General features: G+C 41.9%; 6 protein-coding genes across 6 annotated transcripts; 3 read left to right on the top strand and 3 right to left on the bottom strand.

The window, feature by feature from the left end:
• Positions 1-452: 452 nt before the first annotated feature.
• On the top strand, positions 453-2887 carry EAF02_011209 (uncharacterized protein; the record flags this gene model as incomplete). Its single annotated transcript, XM_038907255.1, has 3 exons — positions 453-986; positions 1042-2337; positions 2397-2887. 3 exons carry the CDS (start codon positions 453-455, stop codon positions 2556-2558), a joined length of 1992 nt encoding a protein of 663 aa, XP_038752999.1. The 3' UTR covers positions 2559-2887.
• Positions 2888-3933: 1046 nt separating this feature from the next.
• On the top strand, positions 3934-5008 carry EAF02_011208 (uncharacterized protein). The gene is made up of 2 exons (XM_038907254.1): positions 3934-4362; positions 4421-5008. Exons 1-2 carry the CDS (start codon positions 4003-4005, stop codon positions 4640-4642), a joined length of 582 nt encoding a protein of 193 aa, XP_038752998.1. The 5' UTR covers positions 3934-4002; the 3' UTR covers positions 4643-5008.
• A 1005-nt stretch (positions 5009-6013) lies between these two features.
• EAF02_011207 (uncharacterized protein) lies at positions 6014-12782 on the bottom strand (the record flags this gene model as incomplete). The annotated part of the gene is made up of 5 exons (XM_038907253.1): positions 6014-10811; positions 10917-11119; positions 11274-11932; positions 11985-12127; positions 12178-12782. The coding sequence occupies 5 exons, from the start codon at positions 12780-12782 to the stop codon at positions 6014-6016; spliced, it is 6408 nt and encodes a 2135-aa protein (XP_038752997.1).
• A 131-nt stretch (positions 12783-12913) lies between these two features.
• On the top strand, positions 12914-13868 carry EAF02_011206 (uncharacterized protein; the record flags this gene model as incomplete). The annotated part of the gene is made up of 3 exons (XM_038907252.1): positions 12914-12934; positions 13218-13542; positions 13604-13868. The coding sequence occupies 3 exons, from the start codon at positions 12914-12916 to the stop codon at positions 13855-13857; spliced, it is 600 nt and encodes a 199-aa protein (XP_038752996.1). The 3' UTR covers positions 13858-13868.
• A 232-nt stretch (positions 13869-14100) lies between these two features.
• Positions 14101-15003, bottom strand: EAF02_011205 (uncharacterized protein; the record flags this gene model as incomplete). Its single annotated transcript, XM_038907251.1, has 1 exon — positions 14101-15003. One exon carries the CDS (start codon positions 15001-15003, stop codon positions 14101-14103), a length of 903 nt encoding a protein of 300 aa, XP_038752995.1.
• Positions 15004-15746: 743 nt separating this feature from the next.
• EAF02_011204 (uncharacterized protein) lies at positions 15747-16100 on the bottom strand (the record flags this gene model as incomplete). Its single annotated transcript, XM_038907250.1, has 1 exon — positions 15747-16100. One exon carries the CDS (start codon positions 16098-16100, stop codon positions 15747-15749), a length of 354 nt encoding a protein of 117 aa, XP_038752994.1.
• Positions 16101-18906: the final 2806 nt, after the last annotated feature.

Genomic DNA, 18906 nt, shown 5'->3' with positions numbered 1-18906 from the left:
TATCATTCTAGTTCTTGAGGATTGGCATCATGTAAAGTGGTGTACATTTTTGAAGTGATCCTGATCCGGAATCTTGATTTCAATCAACAAATCAGATGATTGGGCATGAAATGTTTTCAGCTGAAGTCACAGTGATTTTTGGTCATTGGATGTTCCATCCCGAGATGCATGTAAGCCACGAATTTTTTGAGTTGCAGTGCCATCTGATAGCGCGTGTGGTAACACTGTAATGGCTGCTTCTCCTGCTTGTCAGTCGAGCCTCACCTCGTGTCAGAGACGGCACCGCGATCTCGTGTGCATCGACATGGGAATCCAGAAAAAGCATCTCAATGCTAGTCAAAACTGTCTGAGTGTTGATCTGACAAGATAAATACATCAAGTCTCACTTGAATGCGAAGATATTACTCTCTTCAGATCAATTCACTCAAGTGTCTTTCTCTAACTTGCTCAAAATGAAGTTGTTGAATATTCTACTTTTGTCTTCCGCTGCCATTGGAGCAATACTCCCAGCTCAACTCAATGAACGTGATGGCCTGGTGAAACGACAGACTGTCTCCAGCAGCAAGACAAGCACTTCATCAAAAGCCTCTGGCACTTCATCAAAAACATCATCTGGTACCTCCAAGTCCTCAAGTTCGTCAACCTTGAAGTCGTCATCTGTTGGCTCATCGTCTTCAAAGGCTTCAACAACTACTTCAGGCACGTCAACTACTGTCGGTACCACGACAACTTTAAGCTCAAGCTCCTCCTCTGCTCTCTCTAGTTTGGTCGCTGATCCTGCTTGTACAAACTCGCCATTCACCAGAGCCTGTTGGGGCAATGGCTTCAGTATTGCAACTGATTTTGATACCAAGAATCCCAACACTGGTGTCACCAGAAAATATAACTGGGAAGTGACCAACACGACTTGTGCTCCTGATGGAGTTACCCGCCAAAATTGTATGTTGGTCAATGGCCAATATCCTGGACCAACCCTATATGCTGACGTAAGATTTTTATTATTGCTCTCATGATATGTGCAAATTGCTAACATAGTTTTAGTGGGGTGATATGATTCAAGTTACCTTGAAGAATTCCATGCCAGATAACGGTACTGGTATTCATTGGCACGGGCTTCGACAATACCACACCTGTACTGAGGATGGTGTACCAGGAATCACAGAATGTCCCCTTGCTCCTGGTGATACCAAGACATATACTTTCCAGGCGACTCAGTTCGGCACGAGCTGGTATCACAGTCATTACTCCTCTCAATATGGCGAAGGAATGCTCGGTGGAATCGTAATTAATGGACCCGCAACTTCTAACTACGATGTTGATCTTGGAGTATACACCATCACAGATTGGTATTATACTCCAGTTTTTGCACTCGGTGAAAGAATAGCTCATTCTCAAGCCGGACCGCCATCGGGTGATAATGGACTTATTAACGGTAGTATGGTAGCTCCTGCTGGCCAAAGTGGTGGAAAATATACCACGAACACCATAACCGCAGGCAAAAAGTACCGTCTCCGTCTCATCAACACTTCAGTCGACAATCATTTCATGGTTTCATTAGATAACCATGCTTTTACCGTGATCACAAGTGATTTTGTGCCTATTGTCCCATACACCACAAACTGGATTTTCATCGGTATTGGCCAAAGATATGATGTTATCATCACTGCCAATCAAACTGTTGGAAGCTATTGGTTCCGAGCTGAAGTTCAGAATGGATGCGGCACCAACAACAATAATGGAAATATCAAGAGTATCTTCACCTATTCAGGAGCAGCAAGTACCACTCCATCATCTTCAGCTACTCCATATACTGGTAGATGTACTGATGAAACTGGAATCATTCCTTTCTGGGATAGCTTTGTGCCCAGTGGTCCACTTAGTGGAAACGTTGATCAACTCAACGTCGCCGTCAATATTGGTGTTGATGCCAGCGGACCAATTGTAACATGGGGAATCAACCTCAGTGCCATTGATGTTGACTGGAAGAAACCCATCCTGCAATACGTCCTCGATGGCAACAACTCCTGGCCTGCTTCAGAGAATTTAATTGAATTGCCCAATGCCGCTCAATGGTATTATTGGATCATTCAAGAAGTACCTGGAAACGTCAACGGAAACCCAGTTTCTATTAACGTCCCACATCCAATGCATTTACACGGTCATGATTTCTTCCTTTTGGGTACGGGAATTGGAACTTACAACAACACTCTCGATAGCCCAAATCTTGATTATGACAATCCAACTAGAAGAGATGTTGCCATGTTGCCTGCTGGAGGATGGATGGTTCTAGCATTCCAAACTGATAACCCTGGTGCTTGGTTGATGCATTGCCATATTGTAAGTACCTCCTTTCCATAGACTAATTCTCAGAATCCTCATACTAACGCACAAATCAGGCATGGCACGTAAGCGAAGGTCTCGCGGTACAGTTCCTGGAAACCAAAAACCAGATCAACGCCGTAAATCCGATCTCGCCAGCATTGACAAATACCTGCAATAAGTGGAATGCATGGTATCCATCCCAAGCTCCTTATGTCAAGACCGACTCTGGTCTTTAAAACTGGGTTGATGCGGGGGTTTTGGGCGCGATTTCGTTATTTTTGATTGCATGTTTGATTGTTTGAGGATGGCTGGACCCTTACCGGGGCTCGGTCTTCTTGTATTCGCTTGTAGTAGTATATAAGTAACAATTTAGGGAAAGGGTGTTGTATTTCATTTCTTCAGAAAGGCAACAAACCTTGTTTTGGGCAGGTGTTTTGTATTTTTATGGTAGATTTGCAATTCCGAATTGAGATTTCTCCGCATCCTTTTTTGTAATTTGGATATGATTTATTTATCATCGATAGATCATTTCTGTGACTAATCTGATTTGAGTAATAAAAGATGCAACATCATCGAATATTGCACCTTACTTACAAAATTTCACTAATAGCACAGAAGTATTTGTCCGATCATGTATTCGGCAAGCCTGTGTGTCATCAATCAAATTCAAAGAAAGATTCTTGAAGGTGATAAAGTATACATCCAGCGTGAACATGCATCATTGCGCCTAATCATGCTAGAGCCAATGAGAGATACCTAGGGATGCAACAAACCCTCTGTTAAACAATACGCGAGTAACGAAGGGGCATTGAACTATTGACCAGTAGATGAAATATAAATAAAACCAATAAAGCTTATCATCTGAAACTAACCAAGTTCAACTGCACGGACTTGAAACAAAACTCACCATGACGTCTCCCCATTTCCAACCCACTAGGCGCCGAGACTCAAAATCCCCGGGTATAGAAAAGCCCGAATGGAAATCTCTAAAGTCTAGAGCTATTTTCAAGAACATAAAGCAACACAATACTTGTGCAACAATGCCACATATCAGGAGACCACTAAAGCGCTTATCGCAGCGCTTCATGTGCATGGTCAATGCTATGTTGGGGCTAAAGACTAAAGTACACTGCTACGCGGTCGAGAAGCAAGCTGATGGGATTTTTAGCGCCGAGGCTCTGCACTCGCTGCGCCGATGAGATGTTGAGAGTTACTTTTGCAAACGAAATGAGCGATTGATAGATCGCATCAGATGTTATCGTAGATTGCCATATTATATAAATCTCGAAGTTTTTTTTGGGCATTTCGTTCACAAAAGCGCAGACATCTCAATGTTAATATGCATCCATCAAGAGTTACACTTATATACGAAACAGTAAGAGAATAGACTGACAGAATTGTGAAAGCAGGGAAAGGATTGGGTCCAGAACCAGTGCAACGTGTGTGTATACATCGGGCCAAACAATGCTCGGCGAATCCGTCACGGCATCTTGGAATGTACTGGCCGGTGTGAACCCAACTACAAACGTCCAGTCGAAACTTATAAATGTTTGCAACATTACCTGAAGAATACAATGACGAACATCAAATAATAATCAAATTTTCTCTTGTCATTAAATCGCGTTCTAATCCTGTACATAATTTCTTTTCTTCTTCTACGCAGCTATAGATTCAACGAAAATGTCACGAACACACAAGTCTAGTACCGCTCTAGCCGAGAAGAATTCTATAGAAGACTATGATTCAATTCTACTTCCTATTTACACTTATTTTGCAGAATACGAAGATCATCGGAAGCGACTTCGCATGAGACAGATTTATTGGATTCCAACCGGTCATGATGAATTGCAAGGCAATGGAGTAGTTTTTCTAAGCGAAACGTACAAAATATTGGCGGATGGAAAGACGTTTTCCAAACCAAAGGAAGGGTTAAGGTCAATGTTTCATATCAAACCAAGAAACCGAGATGGGCTTTTCGAATTAATAGATATGTTGTATAAGGGCAGATCTATCTTGAACAAAATGAGCGGAGGCCATCAGGTGAGTACTTTGCGTTTCCGTAAGACGATGAGAGAGTGACGTAACTAATATGGTTTAGGTCAGAAAAAATCATTTAGCCTTTCTTGACCTCTTGAAGAAAGACAAAGTCATCGAGGATAGTTATGAAACCTCAAAAGCATACTTTCAGAAAGATTTTGAAAAGGAATGTGAAAAGATGCGCGAGAAAACGAACAAGAATAAGACCGCACAGCCAAAAGATCTCAGTCCGAATCAAAATGAAGCGAAGAAAACAAATCCTATACCTCATGGTAAACTTTAGCAGAGATGTTATCGCGAGTGAGGAAACTAATATCTCTTTTAGGAGGACATCGTTTGATAAGATGAGCTGGGTAGGAAACGAAGTGCTGAAACACGAGGTTTCTATTGCAGACCGTCCAATTAGTTCCTTATGAAATACAGGAGCGAAGGAGAAAAAAATGGTATCCGTCCGATCCATTTGGAACCCTTTTGCTTTGGGGATTGACTGTTTAAGATAAGTGGCGTCTGAAAGATTTAATTATATTGAGATCCGAAGTCATGTATTTTGGAATGCTCTCTTTGGCGTTTATACTAAAGGTTATTTTGATAAAAAGCAAAGACTTATTAGGGAGCATCGGGAAAATAGGATCAGAGAGAGATATCCGAAAGCAATCAAGCATTTTTTCTTCAATCCTCAAGAGCTGTTTATTCATCGAAGGAATCTTGATATTCGATCTTATGATATGAGTATGTAAGTCTTATAACGTAGTTTAACACCGAGTGGGCCATATCACCGAGTGGGCCATCATTTTTACATACAAAATTCGTCTGTGCATAACCGTGCACTTTCTTTATTTATAGACAGAATTCTCTAAAAATTGAAACTAGAAAACTTAATCATATAAATAATATGAAAATCTAATTATTTATTGAAAATTCAAATTATCATAATAGTTATTATAGAAATGTTTCTTTTGTAACGAAAATCGTGACAATTTCTACTTATTTTTAGAAAATATAAGAAATTTTTATATCAAAAATAGATTTATAAAGAGCTAAATTCTCATTATTATTTTATATTAATTTTCTTTTAAAAAATAATGATTGATTATTAAAATACAAATATTAAAAAAGCGTTAATTTTGGTGTATTTTGAAGTGGCCCATTCGGTGATATGGCCCACTCGGTGTTAAACTACGTTATATCTTCTAAGGCTAGAGATTTTGAGTTAACTATCTGCACAAAACCCAGCCATTAGATTGAATTAATTAAATAGTAAAATTAACTGATTTCTGTTTTACACAACGTAAAAAATGATGTACAAAAAGTATTTTTGAAGACAAATCATCAAAGCAAATTGCAAAAATAAAGAAAAGTCTTTTCCACCCAGAATTTTTAGAAAGTAGGTATTAGAACTCGAATTGACGGTCAATCTCAAGCTCTAGTATCCTCAAGAAGAGTGTATAACGATGAAACATATGATGCCTATCGATAAGTACGGGAGCTAGAAGACAGAATAAAATTCTTTGATTAAGTACCATATGAATACAAAACTCCATGCAGTCAATATTTCTACACCACCAGTCCCATTCCGTTTCCAACAGAAGCAAAGCCCCCACAAACACGCCAAATATTGCCAGAGGTAACTCCAATCCACAGCCAACCACCCAGCCTACAGACCCCCCAAAACCTCCTCAACAACCGCCCCCAGCATTCTCAACCCATAAGACCTTGCCACCCTCCCCCACCCTTCAATTTTCATTTTCACCTCCCCTCTATCTACACTTTCCCCCCACTCTCCTCCACACCCACAACCCTGTCTCAAATCATTAACCTTCAATCCCTTACACCTAACACATTTCAAATCTTGGCCCACCCATTCTCCCACACATGCCATCACCTCCCCAATAATCCTCTCTTCAATGCCTAGATGTTCAAACTCTCCATTACAGAATAGACATTTCCAGCTCCAACTTCCTTCACTATTAGGAAGTAAATCTTCATCACGGCAAAAATCCATATCTCTTGACGTGGTACAAGAATCGCAGACCACGCTGAAGAGTTTAGCAGAAGTGGAAGGATTCTGAAATTTGGCCGCGTTAGAAAATTCGCGGATTTCAAACATTTCCAAGAGTTCTTTTCGTAGGAGACGAGCTTCGAGTGTGATGTTTTTGTCGAGAGAAAGAACTTGCATAAGACTCTTTACGAGCTCTAGTGCTGGATTTGTGGGTTTGAGATGTGAACCAGGCAGAACGGGAAATTTGTAATCTTCCGCGAGTTCGGGATGGAGCATTTCGTCTTTTTGTCTGCGAATGATACCTGCTATCTGTTTCTTGAGTGGTTTCTCGAAACTTTTTCCAAGAATGATTTTATCTTCTTTGTCATCTCCTAGATTTCGGACTGGAATTTGAGTGGCGCGAGGGGTAGAATCAATGCCAAGACGTGGTTTCTTGAGACTGTGCATTATATCAATGAACTCTAAAACCCAGTCATTGAAGATCTGTTGGAGCTTGTCGGGGAGGAAATTGCTCAGTTGCCAATGCATGATGTTATCCAGGGGTTGGTTTTCGGCTTCGACGACTTCCGAGCAGCCTTTACCGCCGTAGTTGAATTCATCGTACCAAACTAGATAATCCCAATACTCTTTGATTTCAAGGTCTAAGAAATGGAAGAGTGGCTTTGCCTTGATCGATTTGAGGATATATTGACTGTATGCATATGCATTTCCGACTTCGGCTTTGGTGGTCTGTAGTAGAAGTCGATTTGAATTCGCGAATACGACATGAGATCCGACACGCCTGAAATCGGTCATCAGTTGTTGGAAAGCCTTTCGAGACATCATTTGTACGTAGTAATGCAGTGAACGATCGTAGAGAAACGAGTCCGGATTCTCAACCCAGCGAACAAGATGCTGCACCATGATATCAGCCATGCTACTACCTCTACAAGCTTCAGTCCACCAAGCTTTAACCATTTCTCTAAGAACCGTAACACCGGCAGTAGCAAAAGCATTCTCGGCATAGAGAACATTAGTGCCATCGCTAGGAGCATCGTCTGATGGCGCGGCAGGATTGAAAGATATCGAGTCGCTTCCTTCAAGCTCATTAATCAGAGATGATGTCAAGATGGTATTGATGGCCAAATTTCTGACATCAAGCTCAATGCAAACTGATGGATAAGTACCAGGGTTATTAACTGACGGCATTTGCACAGTATCAAGACCACCAAGAACATCATCGAGTTCGTATCCGGCATGGTCCGGCTTTGGGCCACCAGACCACCATAGAACAACATTACTCCTTTGTAGTCTTCTCGCATAAGCCACGTCAATCAAGAAACGAGGATCGTCTCTTTCCAGGTTGCAGAGTGGAACATCTCCATATCTCGCGAGCTCAGTCAGATGAATGACCCACTCTCCGAGATTTAAGTAATGACTGACCAAGCGCTTTGCTATGATAGATTGCCAGTTTAGTGGAGGGAGTTTACTATCTTGAACGTCGGATTTCAGGGGAAGTATTGGCAAGTCTCCTAAGATAGGCACATCATGTACCAGTAATCTTCTCTGCGGAGATTGGACAACGAGCATGAGTGGCTTGGACTCATCATTTTTCATTTTCTTGACAAGGTCACCAACTTCAAGCAATGCTTTTCTTCTTGTAGTGACTTGACTAATCTTGAACTGAATCTTTTCTTGATATTTGAAGCAATTTTGCCAAACTTCTCCCTTTGCATCTTGATGACGTTTGGCAATGGCATCTGCGTAAGTTTTCGCGATGTTAGGGAGATCTTGTTCGGCAACCTTGGTCTTCTGGAGAATGACAACATGTGCCTGATCTTTTGAAGTCGAAAAGAGTGCAAAGACTTGTCTATCACCAGCAATGACATGGTAAAGGAAGAGGTATTCCATCGACGAATTTGAAAGATATGGATTTTTCGGCGACGCGCGACGGAGTCCAGATAAATCGAATCCTTGCTCAAGACCTCTTCCTAAGACACCAGGCTGCGTCTCATCAAATGTACACAAACTTCCCAATTGAAGAACAGCACGAACGTTTAGTGGAACTTGCTTCTCATAAACACCTTCCACACTCGGATGATTGAAAAGTAAAGATATCTTTTGCGCTTCATTTACATAGACATCTTCGGACATTGTGAGTTTGAACAAATGTACTGATGGATGTCCGTTCGGTAGTGTATGTGTGACCTTCTCAGCTTCGCAGCCATCAATTTCAATATCTGGTAGTTCCTTGCCTTTCAAATTAAGAAACACTGTTCTCGGAACCTTGACTTTCAATGTATGTACCTTCGAGTCAATAAGAACGAACGCAAGAACAATACCTGGACTTTCAGTACCTCTCAATTGTAACACCTGCCACGTACTCTTGAATAGCTGTTCGGCTTGATTTTGGAAAGTAGTCGCAATATTGCTTTGGGCGCCACGATTCTCACCGAAAAGATGTCGACGTCGTATTCTTGCCTGTTTCTGAATCTTCCATTTTTGTTTTTGATACTCCAAGAATCCTTCGTAGTCTTCGCTTGGTGATGGCATCTTATCCGGGAGTGCTGCAAATGGGTTTATGGAGACTGCCACCGCAGGCTCTGGAGACTTCCTTTTCATAGGCTTCTGCGACGCTGCATTTAGCTGAGAGCCCAGAGTCTTAGGTTTCAGAAGCTGCGTTCCGAAGTCTTCCATATCGGCCATTCTTGGATCCTGCAGATTTGATATGTCTTCAAGGGGAGTTTTGGTAAACATATCGGTCATCTTCTTTTGCTTCATTTTGTCGTCTTTGATTCGAATTCTTCTCTGTAGCCAATCTGGATGTGCTACTCTGGGCACTGGATTTGAACATTTTTGAAGAGCTGCAGGAATGGTAATGAGTTTCTGAATGACAGACCCAAGACGTTCAGAGTAATAATCCCAATCTAAGAGTGCTCTTGGATCCATGTCTGTGGGATCCTCTTTCAACCATTTACGCAGAAAGTGTCGCTTCACTGAGATATCCGATGAGAAGATAGCAACCGGAACAGCTCGTTCAGTCACCGGTGCATGCTTTGGTTTGGCGCAAATAATATACTTGCAATTCAAACCTTTATCTTTCACCATTTGTTCACCCAGGAACTCTGCTAAGCGCTTTGCAGTAGTGATCGAAGTTGATTTTTGCGTGCCATATTCCTCCAAACTCTTTGACATACTTCTATTCTCGCAAATGAGGTCGATAAGTTCTGCGTCGGCAAGAGTTCTTCCTTTCGAATCTAAAACATCAAGCCATTGATTCGCGACTTTTGCCACTGCTTGATAAGTCTCCTCGAGAGTTGTACCTTCCAGAAAGAATTTAAAGATTTGTTGTTGGAAAATCTTAATGAGCTTCAGTTCTCCTCTTCGCTTCACCTCGAATCCCTTGAGTTCCGCTAAACTCCCGTCATCATTAAACACAGCGTAACGTTTCTTTAGATTTTTGTCCTCTTCCTTGGAAGTAGGCAGAATCATAGCACGATAAGGACCATCGACTTCGAAGAAGATAGAATTATCGCTATGCGTCTCGTACTTGAAGGTTTTCGGATCAGTGAGAGTTTGGTATTGGTGGTTTGTGAATTTGTCATGGACAAGATGATTCAACATCACACAAGGGTACGAGATAGCCAGCTTCTTTCCGTTCTTTATTTTGAAAGCATAGTTCTCCGGAAATGTCGCCGGAAGCATACACCAAATACCATCAGTATCCAGTTCTAGAGGCCGTCCAATTCGTTCGACTAGTTGTCGAGCCATTTGAATGATGTGAGCTCCAGTCAAACAAGTGACACCAGCCATCTCCATGGAATACCACCGTGAACCTTTTCTCATGACATAACCATAAAAGGAGTTTAAAATAACCTTGTGAGCCAATTGTAAGGAGTCGAACAACACAATCATCTTCTTCGCATCTTCGACTTCAGCAGCTGGAGCACCTGCTGATTTAAGAGCATCAGTCTTGCCTTTCCAGACTTTCTGCTTACCCTTGTAATCATATCGACGATCTCTGAAATCCTTTACAGTATCAATATAAAATGGATTCTCTCGCTGACAAATGATTGCTTCTCGCTCGATAGTGGTCTGGTCATGGATCTTGTGGTAAATTTTCTGACTATATGTTTGCAAGCGCTTCCGAATCAGCGCAGCCTGCTCTTCGTAAGAAAGGTCCTGAAATGATCTCATTGGTTGCTTCGGATATTTTCCTGGAAATCGTTCATTTTCAAGCGAATGCCTGATCATATTATATTCGTCCCTCTTCGCTGGAAGGTACTCGCCTCTCCATGCCCAGGGCATTCTCCTATCGCAAGTTTTACCAGGTCGATTAAAATCGCACGCCGCACAATCTGATTCTTGAATCATAGAGTCGGGTTGAAGACGATTTGTCGTCATAATATTTGGGTACATAGAAGCGACATCCAAATGGTAAATCAGGGGTTTTTTCGCTTCGATTCGCGGTTTTCTTGAGAACTATTCAGGCGATCTGCAATTTGTTGTTTGACTTCCTCGTAATTTTCAATATCATCTAGTGATTTCTTTTCTTCAACCGTGATACTGAATTTCAAACGCAGAATCCAAGTCCTCGAGAAGTTCATCGATAGCAGTTGTATCGACAGCAAAATTAACGGGTATATCGGCTCGAAAAACTCCTGCTTCAATACTCTCCACATGTCCACCAACGTAGGTTTCCGACTCCAATAAATGGCCTTCCCAAAACGACTCTTTTGGCGTTACATGTTTATTTGGAAGTACGATCTCTTTTTGGTAAGCCTGTACCATGAGTAACATCTCGCAAAGGGTTCCTGTCCCTTTTCGTAAGACCGCATCTGGTCCTAGAGGAATAATAGTACATAGAGAGAAAATGAAAGGATGTACGTATTTCATGTACAAATAGTATGTTGCTACAGCATCAGAGACGGAATACTCTGCAAGAGTTTGGGGGTTTCTCGCTGGCATATCTCAACATCAATTCTGGGTCGATCTCGTCTGGATCATAACCTAGCTTTGCTGTTGTCACAGCTTTTAAACCTCTACTTCCTTGGGGCAGGTAACTGTCACGATTAACCCAGTGGAAACAGTCCATGTGAGCACTGTAATCACAAATGTACTGATCCTCGCTTTGACTCCTGCGCCATCCAATCTCTCGGTACATATCAATACCATTAACACTAGCTCGTGCGTCAACAAACGGCCAATCGAAAAAGTCTCCGTTATATGTCGCTATAACTGTAGGTCGTGCTTCTTTGATGTGTAGGAAAAAACGCTCGATAACAGCCTTCTCGTCCGGTTCATTAAAAATCATAAATGGTCCATCGTATTCAGGTTTCGGCGTATATTCGAAGTCCTCAATATCCTCGGAAACAATCTCTCGATTCGTGATCAAAAATCCTTGCCCATCTATCATGTACGATATCATCATGATTTGATCGATTGTAGCATCTGGGAATTTCAAGGGTAGTTTGGTCGTTTCGATATCGTATGCCATAACTACTGGATCGGCTCTGGCCAAACGATCTTCCAGGCATTTCAACGTCGTTGTACCGTGTTTTGCCTCTACCGAGTACCATTTTCCCGTTCGTATATCTACAATTTGTCAGTTAATTTGTCCGCACTTTGATTGCATTCCCCCCATTACCTTGATCTATCATTACTCGTACATGGTATGGTACATCCCATTCCCTTATATCTACAATAAAATCGCTACCCTCCGCAATAGAAACATTAAGTCGTTTATCATCATCTCGTGAGTCGTCAAACAGATCGAATCCAGCATTTGCACTAATTAATTAGTCTTCTGCCATAAAGTCTTCAATGACCAAAAAACTCACCTAGCAACCTCCGCATACGTATCCATTGCATTCATATTCTTTTTGTTCTTCTCTGCCACCGGCATAATGTCTTTCCTAGCCGCCAGCAGATCCGACACATTCCTAAACCTACATTCAAAGAAACTCCTCCTGTAACCCAGCAGATGATTCGGCATTGACAAATCCTCTTTTTCCACTCGTTTTATACTCTTCAAAACACCTCCTCCAGGCGCTCTCTTAAGCCATTCCTCAGCTTCTGGTTCGTATCCTCTTTTGACCGCGACCAGGAAATAGGGTTCATATTCTACTGTCGCTTTGAAAGTTCCTCCATCGTCCTCGATAAAGTAACAGTCTACACCGGCTCGACCTTCTAAATGTTTTTCATCCTCGATAGTCGTAGCCTTTATATTGACCAACCATCCAATCTTCTTCTTGCCAGACTCATGCCGCGGAAATCCCATGGCTTCATCTATCGAATGGCCTAGTTTGACAGCTTCCACCTTTTCCTCCAATGATGTACCTTCATTTCTCCCAGACGATTTTTCAAAAGTTTTGGCTTTTCGGGGTCCATGATATGCTTGCTTCCCTCCACGACGGAAGCCATGTTGTGGTTTTCGTGGTGGCATTGTGAGCGAATGTGTGGTGCCAAAATGGCGGGGCGAAAGGGGTGAAGTCGTTTACTCCTGGAAGGAATTGAACAATTCTATTGAAAGAATTATGGCGTTCAAGAAATATTGTTCTGATGAATCAAACTATCATGAATATTAAACGTAAATTGGTATATGCGATATGGAATTGGAGTGTTTTACAAATCGTGAGATTATGATTGAAGATGGTAACTTTTGGCTGCGGAACACAAATTGGGGAACGCGTCGACTCGCGAAAAATATCCATAGCGCGTGGGAATCGTGTAAAGTATAATTCAGCCTTATCAGCAGGGCTAAGTGAGGAGCACTGCAGCCTTCTACGGTGGCCCACATATTTACGTCCCGTCGGTATCAATTCACAAAGCTCCCCTCAATTGTACGACAAAAAAGTAATTCAAAGACAACTTTGTACAGCAATGGCAGACGATACTAGAAATTCCCAATTCTACTTTACGGGGTCCACCTCCAGGAGCTACCTCACCGCCCGATCACGTCAAAACTCCCAATAAAGTATACGAAGTATTCCACACGCCACCTGAAAATGCAAATGCCTTGCCAGACGGCTCAGGGCAGAATACTGCAGGTGCACACAAGGAGACACCTACTCTAGGAGCAGCAGTCAAGACTGTACGATGGCAAGATTTCTCACAAGTTCATATGTATCCATGTGCTAGGGAAAGTTTTCTTACTGGAATTGGTGGGGGGTTCGCTATGGGTGGAATCAGGGCTATATTTGGAGGTATGTTATTGCAATTGTGTGTCTTGGGCTTGAACGGCCAAATGCTGACGCCTTACCCAAGCGCCGATTCCTAAAGCCGCGAACTGGGCAGTTGGGACATTTGTGTTCTCTGCTTTTGGAGCCTATGAATTTTGTTTGTACAGACGGCGATTAGAACGAGCACATATGAAGCGTGCTGTAGAGATTATTGATAGGAAGAAAGCAGAAAAGGAGGCACAGGCAGAAGAAAGGAGGAAAGAAAGGAGGAGGCTGAAGGAAGAAGCGGACCAAAAGGCTGAAGAAGCAGCTAAGAAACCAAATTGGAAGTTTTGGTAATGAGTAAAATCCCGAAAACAATGTATTAGCAGCCCCATACTGCGCTATAATGACCATCTATCCCGCTTGCATAATTTCGTATACTCAGAATTTGAGATCCTTTCCTTTTCATAAATACCCCCGAACGCCTGTCAGTACCTATACCGATTATAATTCCTAAGCCATGTCTCGAGACCACGCTCATAACCAAACGCTGTAACCATAATTTCCGTCAAACTCCTGGAATAATCCAATACTAAAAGCTCAAGACGTTGGAATGATTCCCGGGTTCTCAGAATCAATAAACCTTACTCTCCTTGCTACCTTCTCAGCTTCCTTTCTGGCGGATTCGTCTGTTCCTCGTCTTCTTTCACTCCTTCGAGCTCGAGCTTCCCTTGCTTCCCGGCTCCTGTAATCTGCCATCTGTTGCTTCCTTCTTTCCGTTCTAGCATAAGCAAGAGCAGGCGTTGGCCGGAATCCAATTCCGTTGATTCCCTCTCCGTCATCATCTGGATCGTCTGGTTTGTGTCCAGTGATTTCATTATTATGCCATGTCAAAGCAGCTCGGTCCGGATCCACAACCTCTCTTTCTTCTTCCATGACATCTTCAGATTTAGACAATGGCGGTGTACCCATCCTCTTCTTTCCCCGAGACGTGGAATCAGCCAATCGATTGATTGATGGATATGCCCTTGTCAAACCATCCTTTTCTTTTGCATCACTTAATCCGGCTCGAAATATTATGGGATCAACCTCGTTATGAAGCCGAATATTATTTCCCATCTCCCGAATTATTGGATCGACTTTCCTTCTTTCCCCGATGACAGCTCTGAAGGCTTTTGGTTGTGGTGTCTCGGGAATTTCAGTTACTGTACTCCCAGTCATATCCACATCTCTGGAAGCAAACATTTTAACCCTTTTGCGCATATCAGATTCAGCATTTGTTGCTTCTTGTCCCTTCTTCATGAGATTCAGTTTCTTTATATCGGTGGGTCCATCAAGGGCAAGACCCTGAAAGTGGTATGCGACTTTTGTTCGTGGACTACCTTGGCCAGCTTCTTCTAGAGATAATGTAGGTAAAGTAATCGAAGTTTGGAGACACATAGGTGAGGAATCCGGCGGAGTTGGTGCCTGGGGATCATTTCGTTTTCGCTTTGGAGAATCCATGAAAGATATCATGATTGCATTATTTGATATAATTGTATGTTAATCTCTTGAAGCTCGAAGCAATGGGCCGTGGTTGTTATTTAAAGCAGTTGATGTTGGTTATAAAGAAGGGGAATGGAATTGAAAGTGGTTGAAGGCCCAGGTGTATATCAGTGGAGTCCACGGGTGTGAATCAAAGCAATGGATGGATGTCACTATTGGTGCGGGGTTCAGCCACAGTGAGACGGCGCTAATATAATCCTCGAACCCTTTTACACCTTTTTTGTTCACTCGAGACCCCGGTCTGATACTATAAAGGAATTGATATACACATCGGATTCAAGATATATTATCCGCTAGCATTTCGTTTTCAGCGAATCTATTATAGTTTGATATACCGAGCTTGAATGTTCGGAGGTTCTTTGAAAGCTCAAAGGTCCATTCAAGAAACCATCAACAAAATGCTATATCGAATTGTTAGAGTTTGTAGAACAGACAGAACTCAAGAGCTACATTTTACAGTCATCGTCAGGCCTTGATGGATGCTGTTTGATCCTCCAGTCGTACAGAATAAAGAAGGATTAAGTGAATACTATGATTCACTATGGTCTAACACGTTGCTATCGCTTTTCTCTAATTCTTCCAAACTCCTCCTGTCCCCTTTTCTCGACCCAGACCAAAAGTTCCCTCAAATCTTTTTTTACTTCCTCATTCTCTCTATGTAGCCTCTCGTTACAAGTAATTAGTTCTTCTGTAGCCTTGGCCTACTCCTTTCTTCTGTCAAATCCGGAAGTTATATTGCCTTCATTCTCAATGTTCCCAGCTCTCGCTCCTTGACGCATTTCGTTGCCTGTGCTCGCGATATATCTTCCTTCCTCATTCCACCAAGTCCTCCAATTGTCGTTCTCATTTTTTAGGCGTGCGATTTCATTGCGATCCTCGAAGAAGATTTTGCCGGTAAACCAGATCGTTCCCATGAGAGAAGAGAATGCGATGAAGCAATTCTGGTAAAACTGTACTTTGGTGGCTTGACTTGGTGGTCTCTGAGATTGCGTCTGTGTTGGGCCTGATCTGGGAAGCTTGAATCTTCTTTTGAAGTTCTTGTTCTTAAACCGCATCGTGGTAGTGTGTATCGTGTGCGTTGATTTCTCGTTGTGTTTTTGTCTTGCAACGTGAATTGAGTTGCAATGATTTAAATTTTTGTTCTTGATAGGATGATTAAAACAGCGATTATTCTTCTCATTCCCAAGTGAAAAATTGCTTCATTGGTAGTGTATTCTTATTCTAGCTGGGAAGCACATTGATTTCTCCGAGTACACACGATCGTGCGGCGTGGAATTTACAGAACCTATAGTCGCACCTACCATATTGATCTCTAATATCGTGGTTAAAGAACAACTTGCTATCTTATCACGAGAGTCAAGACCGGTCGCCGTCACAAGAGGAATAGACACGTCTGACACTCATGGATTATACTTTCGATCACAATCCATGATATGGTTTGAAAATCCTTTTTGAGGATGTATTCATGGATTTATCTATACCCTGCCGATCTCGCACTTTAATTCCTTCATTCACCTTGCTTATAGGCCACATGTGCTCTGATCTCAAAAATATACATATAGAAGAATCCAGTGTAATAATGTAGTATGACAAAATGACCAAATGTTGCAATAGAGCATATATCCCATTTGCAATGATACGCTACGCTACGACTAGATAACCATGGTGCAGGCGCCGGAGCATAGTGCCAATTCATCCATAATTTGAAGTCTAATCGCATTCAATCTTCTTTTGCGCATATGAATCGCCAATGTATTAGTCGCTTGCATCTAAAATGTTAGCGTTCAATTCAAGAGTACTTCACTGTTGTCGCTTAAGTCTTATATCGCCATCCGGGACAATACTATCGAAGAAAATTTGCCTCGTGCACTTGACATAACAGTGACAATTATCATTCAAAATCGGTCAATTCTGAGTACCTATGAGCAATATGGTCTGGTGGGAATCGCACAGCACCTGTAAGACATCTCGCTGATGTCGCTTTGGCTATACGGTTTCTTTCAGGCTTCAAACAACACTTATGACACAGAGGTCCGCGATTTTTGTCGGCGGCCAATCTATCTTTGCTTGGCCGAGGGAGTGTCTTGGCTATTCACCGCTTTTTACGAGCTTTTGTGTATAAATCTGAGTACCTTGATAGTTGTTGGGATTTTTCTGTCCGTTTATTCAATTCTTTGGAGCATCAGTCAATACTGGTCCTTAAAGTATAAAGAGATCTTCTATTCCTGACACCCTGCTTCTCAAGCCTCTTAGCACACCTTTCTCGTGTAAAAGGGAAGTAGTGTAATTTGAGACAACCTGCATATGGAACGAAAAGCACAATGAGGCTATGGTTGATGGACACGTTTCCTGATTGTTCTCGAGCCTATGATCGCGTATCTCATCAAGACAGGAAGTCAAGATTCATTAGAAACTTTCAAATACAGTGGTTGTTGTTACTTACTCAAACCACTCACTGTCAAGAGTTTGACTCAAGGAGTGTTACCACTCCTCAAATTCAATAGAGAGGTTTTAATAACGCAAGATGTGTGGAAGAAGCTTGCGATACCTAGCTATAGTTACATCTGGTCGGCTTCCTCAATTCACAAGGGGCGACAGAGCTATGTAACTCGTTTTGCAAATCTCTTTCTCTTTGCTTGGTATTCAATACTTGAGATCTTATCTTTCTATTTATACTATATTCTCAATCATAAACAGAAAGAAATTAAGGTAATAAGTTGTGGGGTTGGCGGATTATGGTGAATAGACTGATGATTCTGGGTATCCCATGTCCCCACTTTCTACGAGGTTATAGCCCCGCTAAAGGTTTGAAAGATTATGTTTGCGAGTGCTATAAAAGTACAGAGTAAATAGGTTGAATAGCGGTCATGGAGCCACGTCAAATCGATCCCAGATGCCAATGTGCTTTGTTTCGGTACTGGGATCTTCTTTCATCCCAGCTTGATCCAATCCTCAATCTTTCGTCTATTTTACGCCTGTTTCACCACTCAGGGTTGATTTACCCGGGTACCAGAAGTATCGTTCTGCACAGCATTGCTGTTTTGTGATTTCACTGTCGTTTCTTGACTTTTCTGTCGTATTTTAACATTCAATCTCCACCATTCTTTTCTGGATAACAGTTAGGTAACTACAAGCTGTGAGCGCGAGGCTCTGCTATTGCAGATACCGAAAGACATAAATCTGCACTTGACATAATTTTTTCTCAGAGAAGCTTGCACAATACTGTACTGCAGAGCAACATGCAGTAGATATGTTTATTTATAGCCAGAGTCCGAGACCTGAGGGATAAAAAGTTTGATTCAAGTGAGTGAATGTACCTAGCTTGAACCATACTTGAGGACTTATGTTCATATCATTCGGATACAATATGCCTAAAACAAGCCTCTGAAGTCTCAAGGCTCAATGCAAAATTCTTTGTTTTAAGTATAAATTGTCACAAAGTGTCAGCATTATTGCATCAACCCAAAAACTTAACAGCCTAAAAAAGAAGCTGACATGCATGCTTGCGAGTAGCGGATCTTGCATGTAAACAGATGCAAGACTTCAAAGTCCGGTGCGCGCGTTGGGATCCCGGAACATAGATTGTGCAACTTTGACAGCAACATATTGATATTGCTTTCTACCTTCGTCTGAATCTTCGCTGCCATTTCCTTGGAAGTCGGTTCGAATGTTATGAAGGTTTTCGGTAAAACCGTACACTGAGAGATATTTTCATTTTCGTGCCTCGAAAGGAACAAATGGTTGCAAACACACTGACTCAACAGACCCTTCGCTCTATTCTTCGATTTTACTTTGGAATATAGAATGAGTTGTAAGATTGTAGTCTTTATACCTTTTGTATTGCGTCCAATTTAAGAATTT

The sequence above is a fragment of the Botrytis sinoallii genome, assembly GCF_014898435.1.
Source record: "Botrytis sinoallii strain Bc 23 chromosome Unknown BSIN_030, whole genome shotgun sequence".
Classification (NCBI taxonomy): Eukaryota; Fungi; Ascomycota; class Leotiomycetes; order Helotiales; family Sclerotiniaceae; genus Botrytis; species Botrytis sinoallii.
Note: the sequence above shows the minus strand (reverse complement) of the source record. Positions and strands in the feature narration are given on the sequence as shown.

What these genes read in the sequence shown, in the direction of transcription:
- EAF02_011208 (XM_038907254.1), top strand. Translation starts at nt 4,003, where the DNA reads ATGTCACGAACACACAAGTCTAGTACCGCTCTAGCCGAGAAGAATTCT. An exon ending in AAATGAGCGGAGGCCATCAG is followed by an intron (nt 4,363 to 4,420) that starts GTGAGTACTTTG and finishes AATATGGTTTAG; the next exon opens with GTCAGAAAAAATCATTTAGC.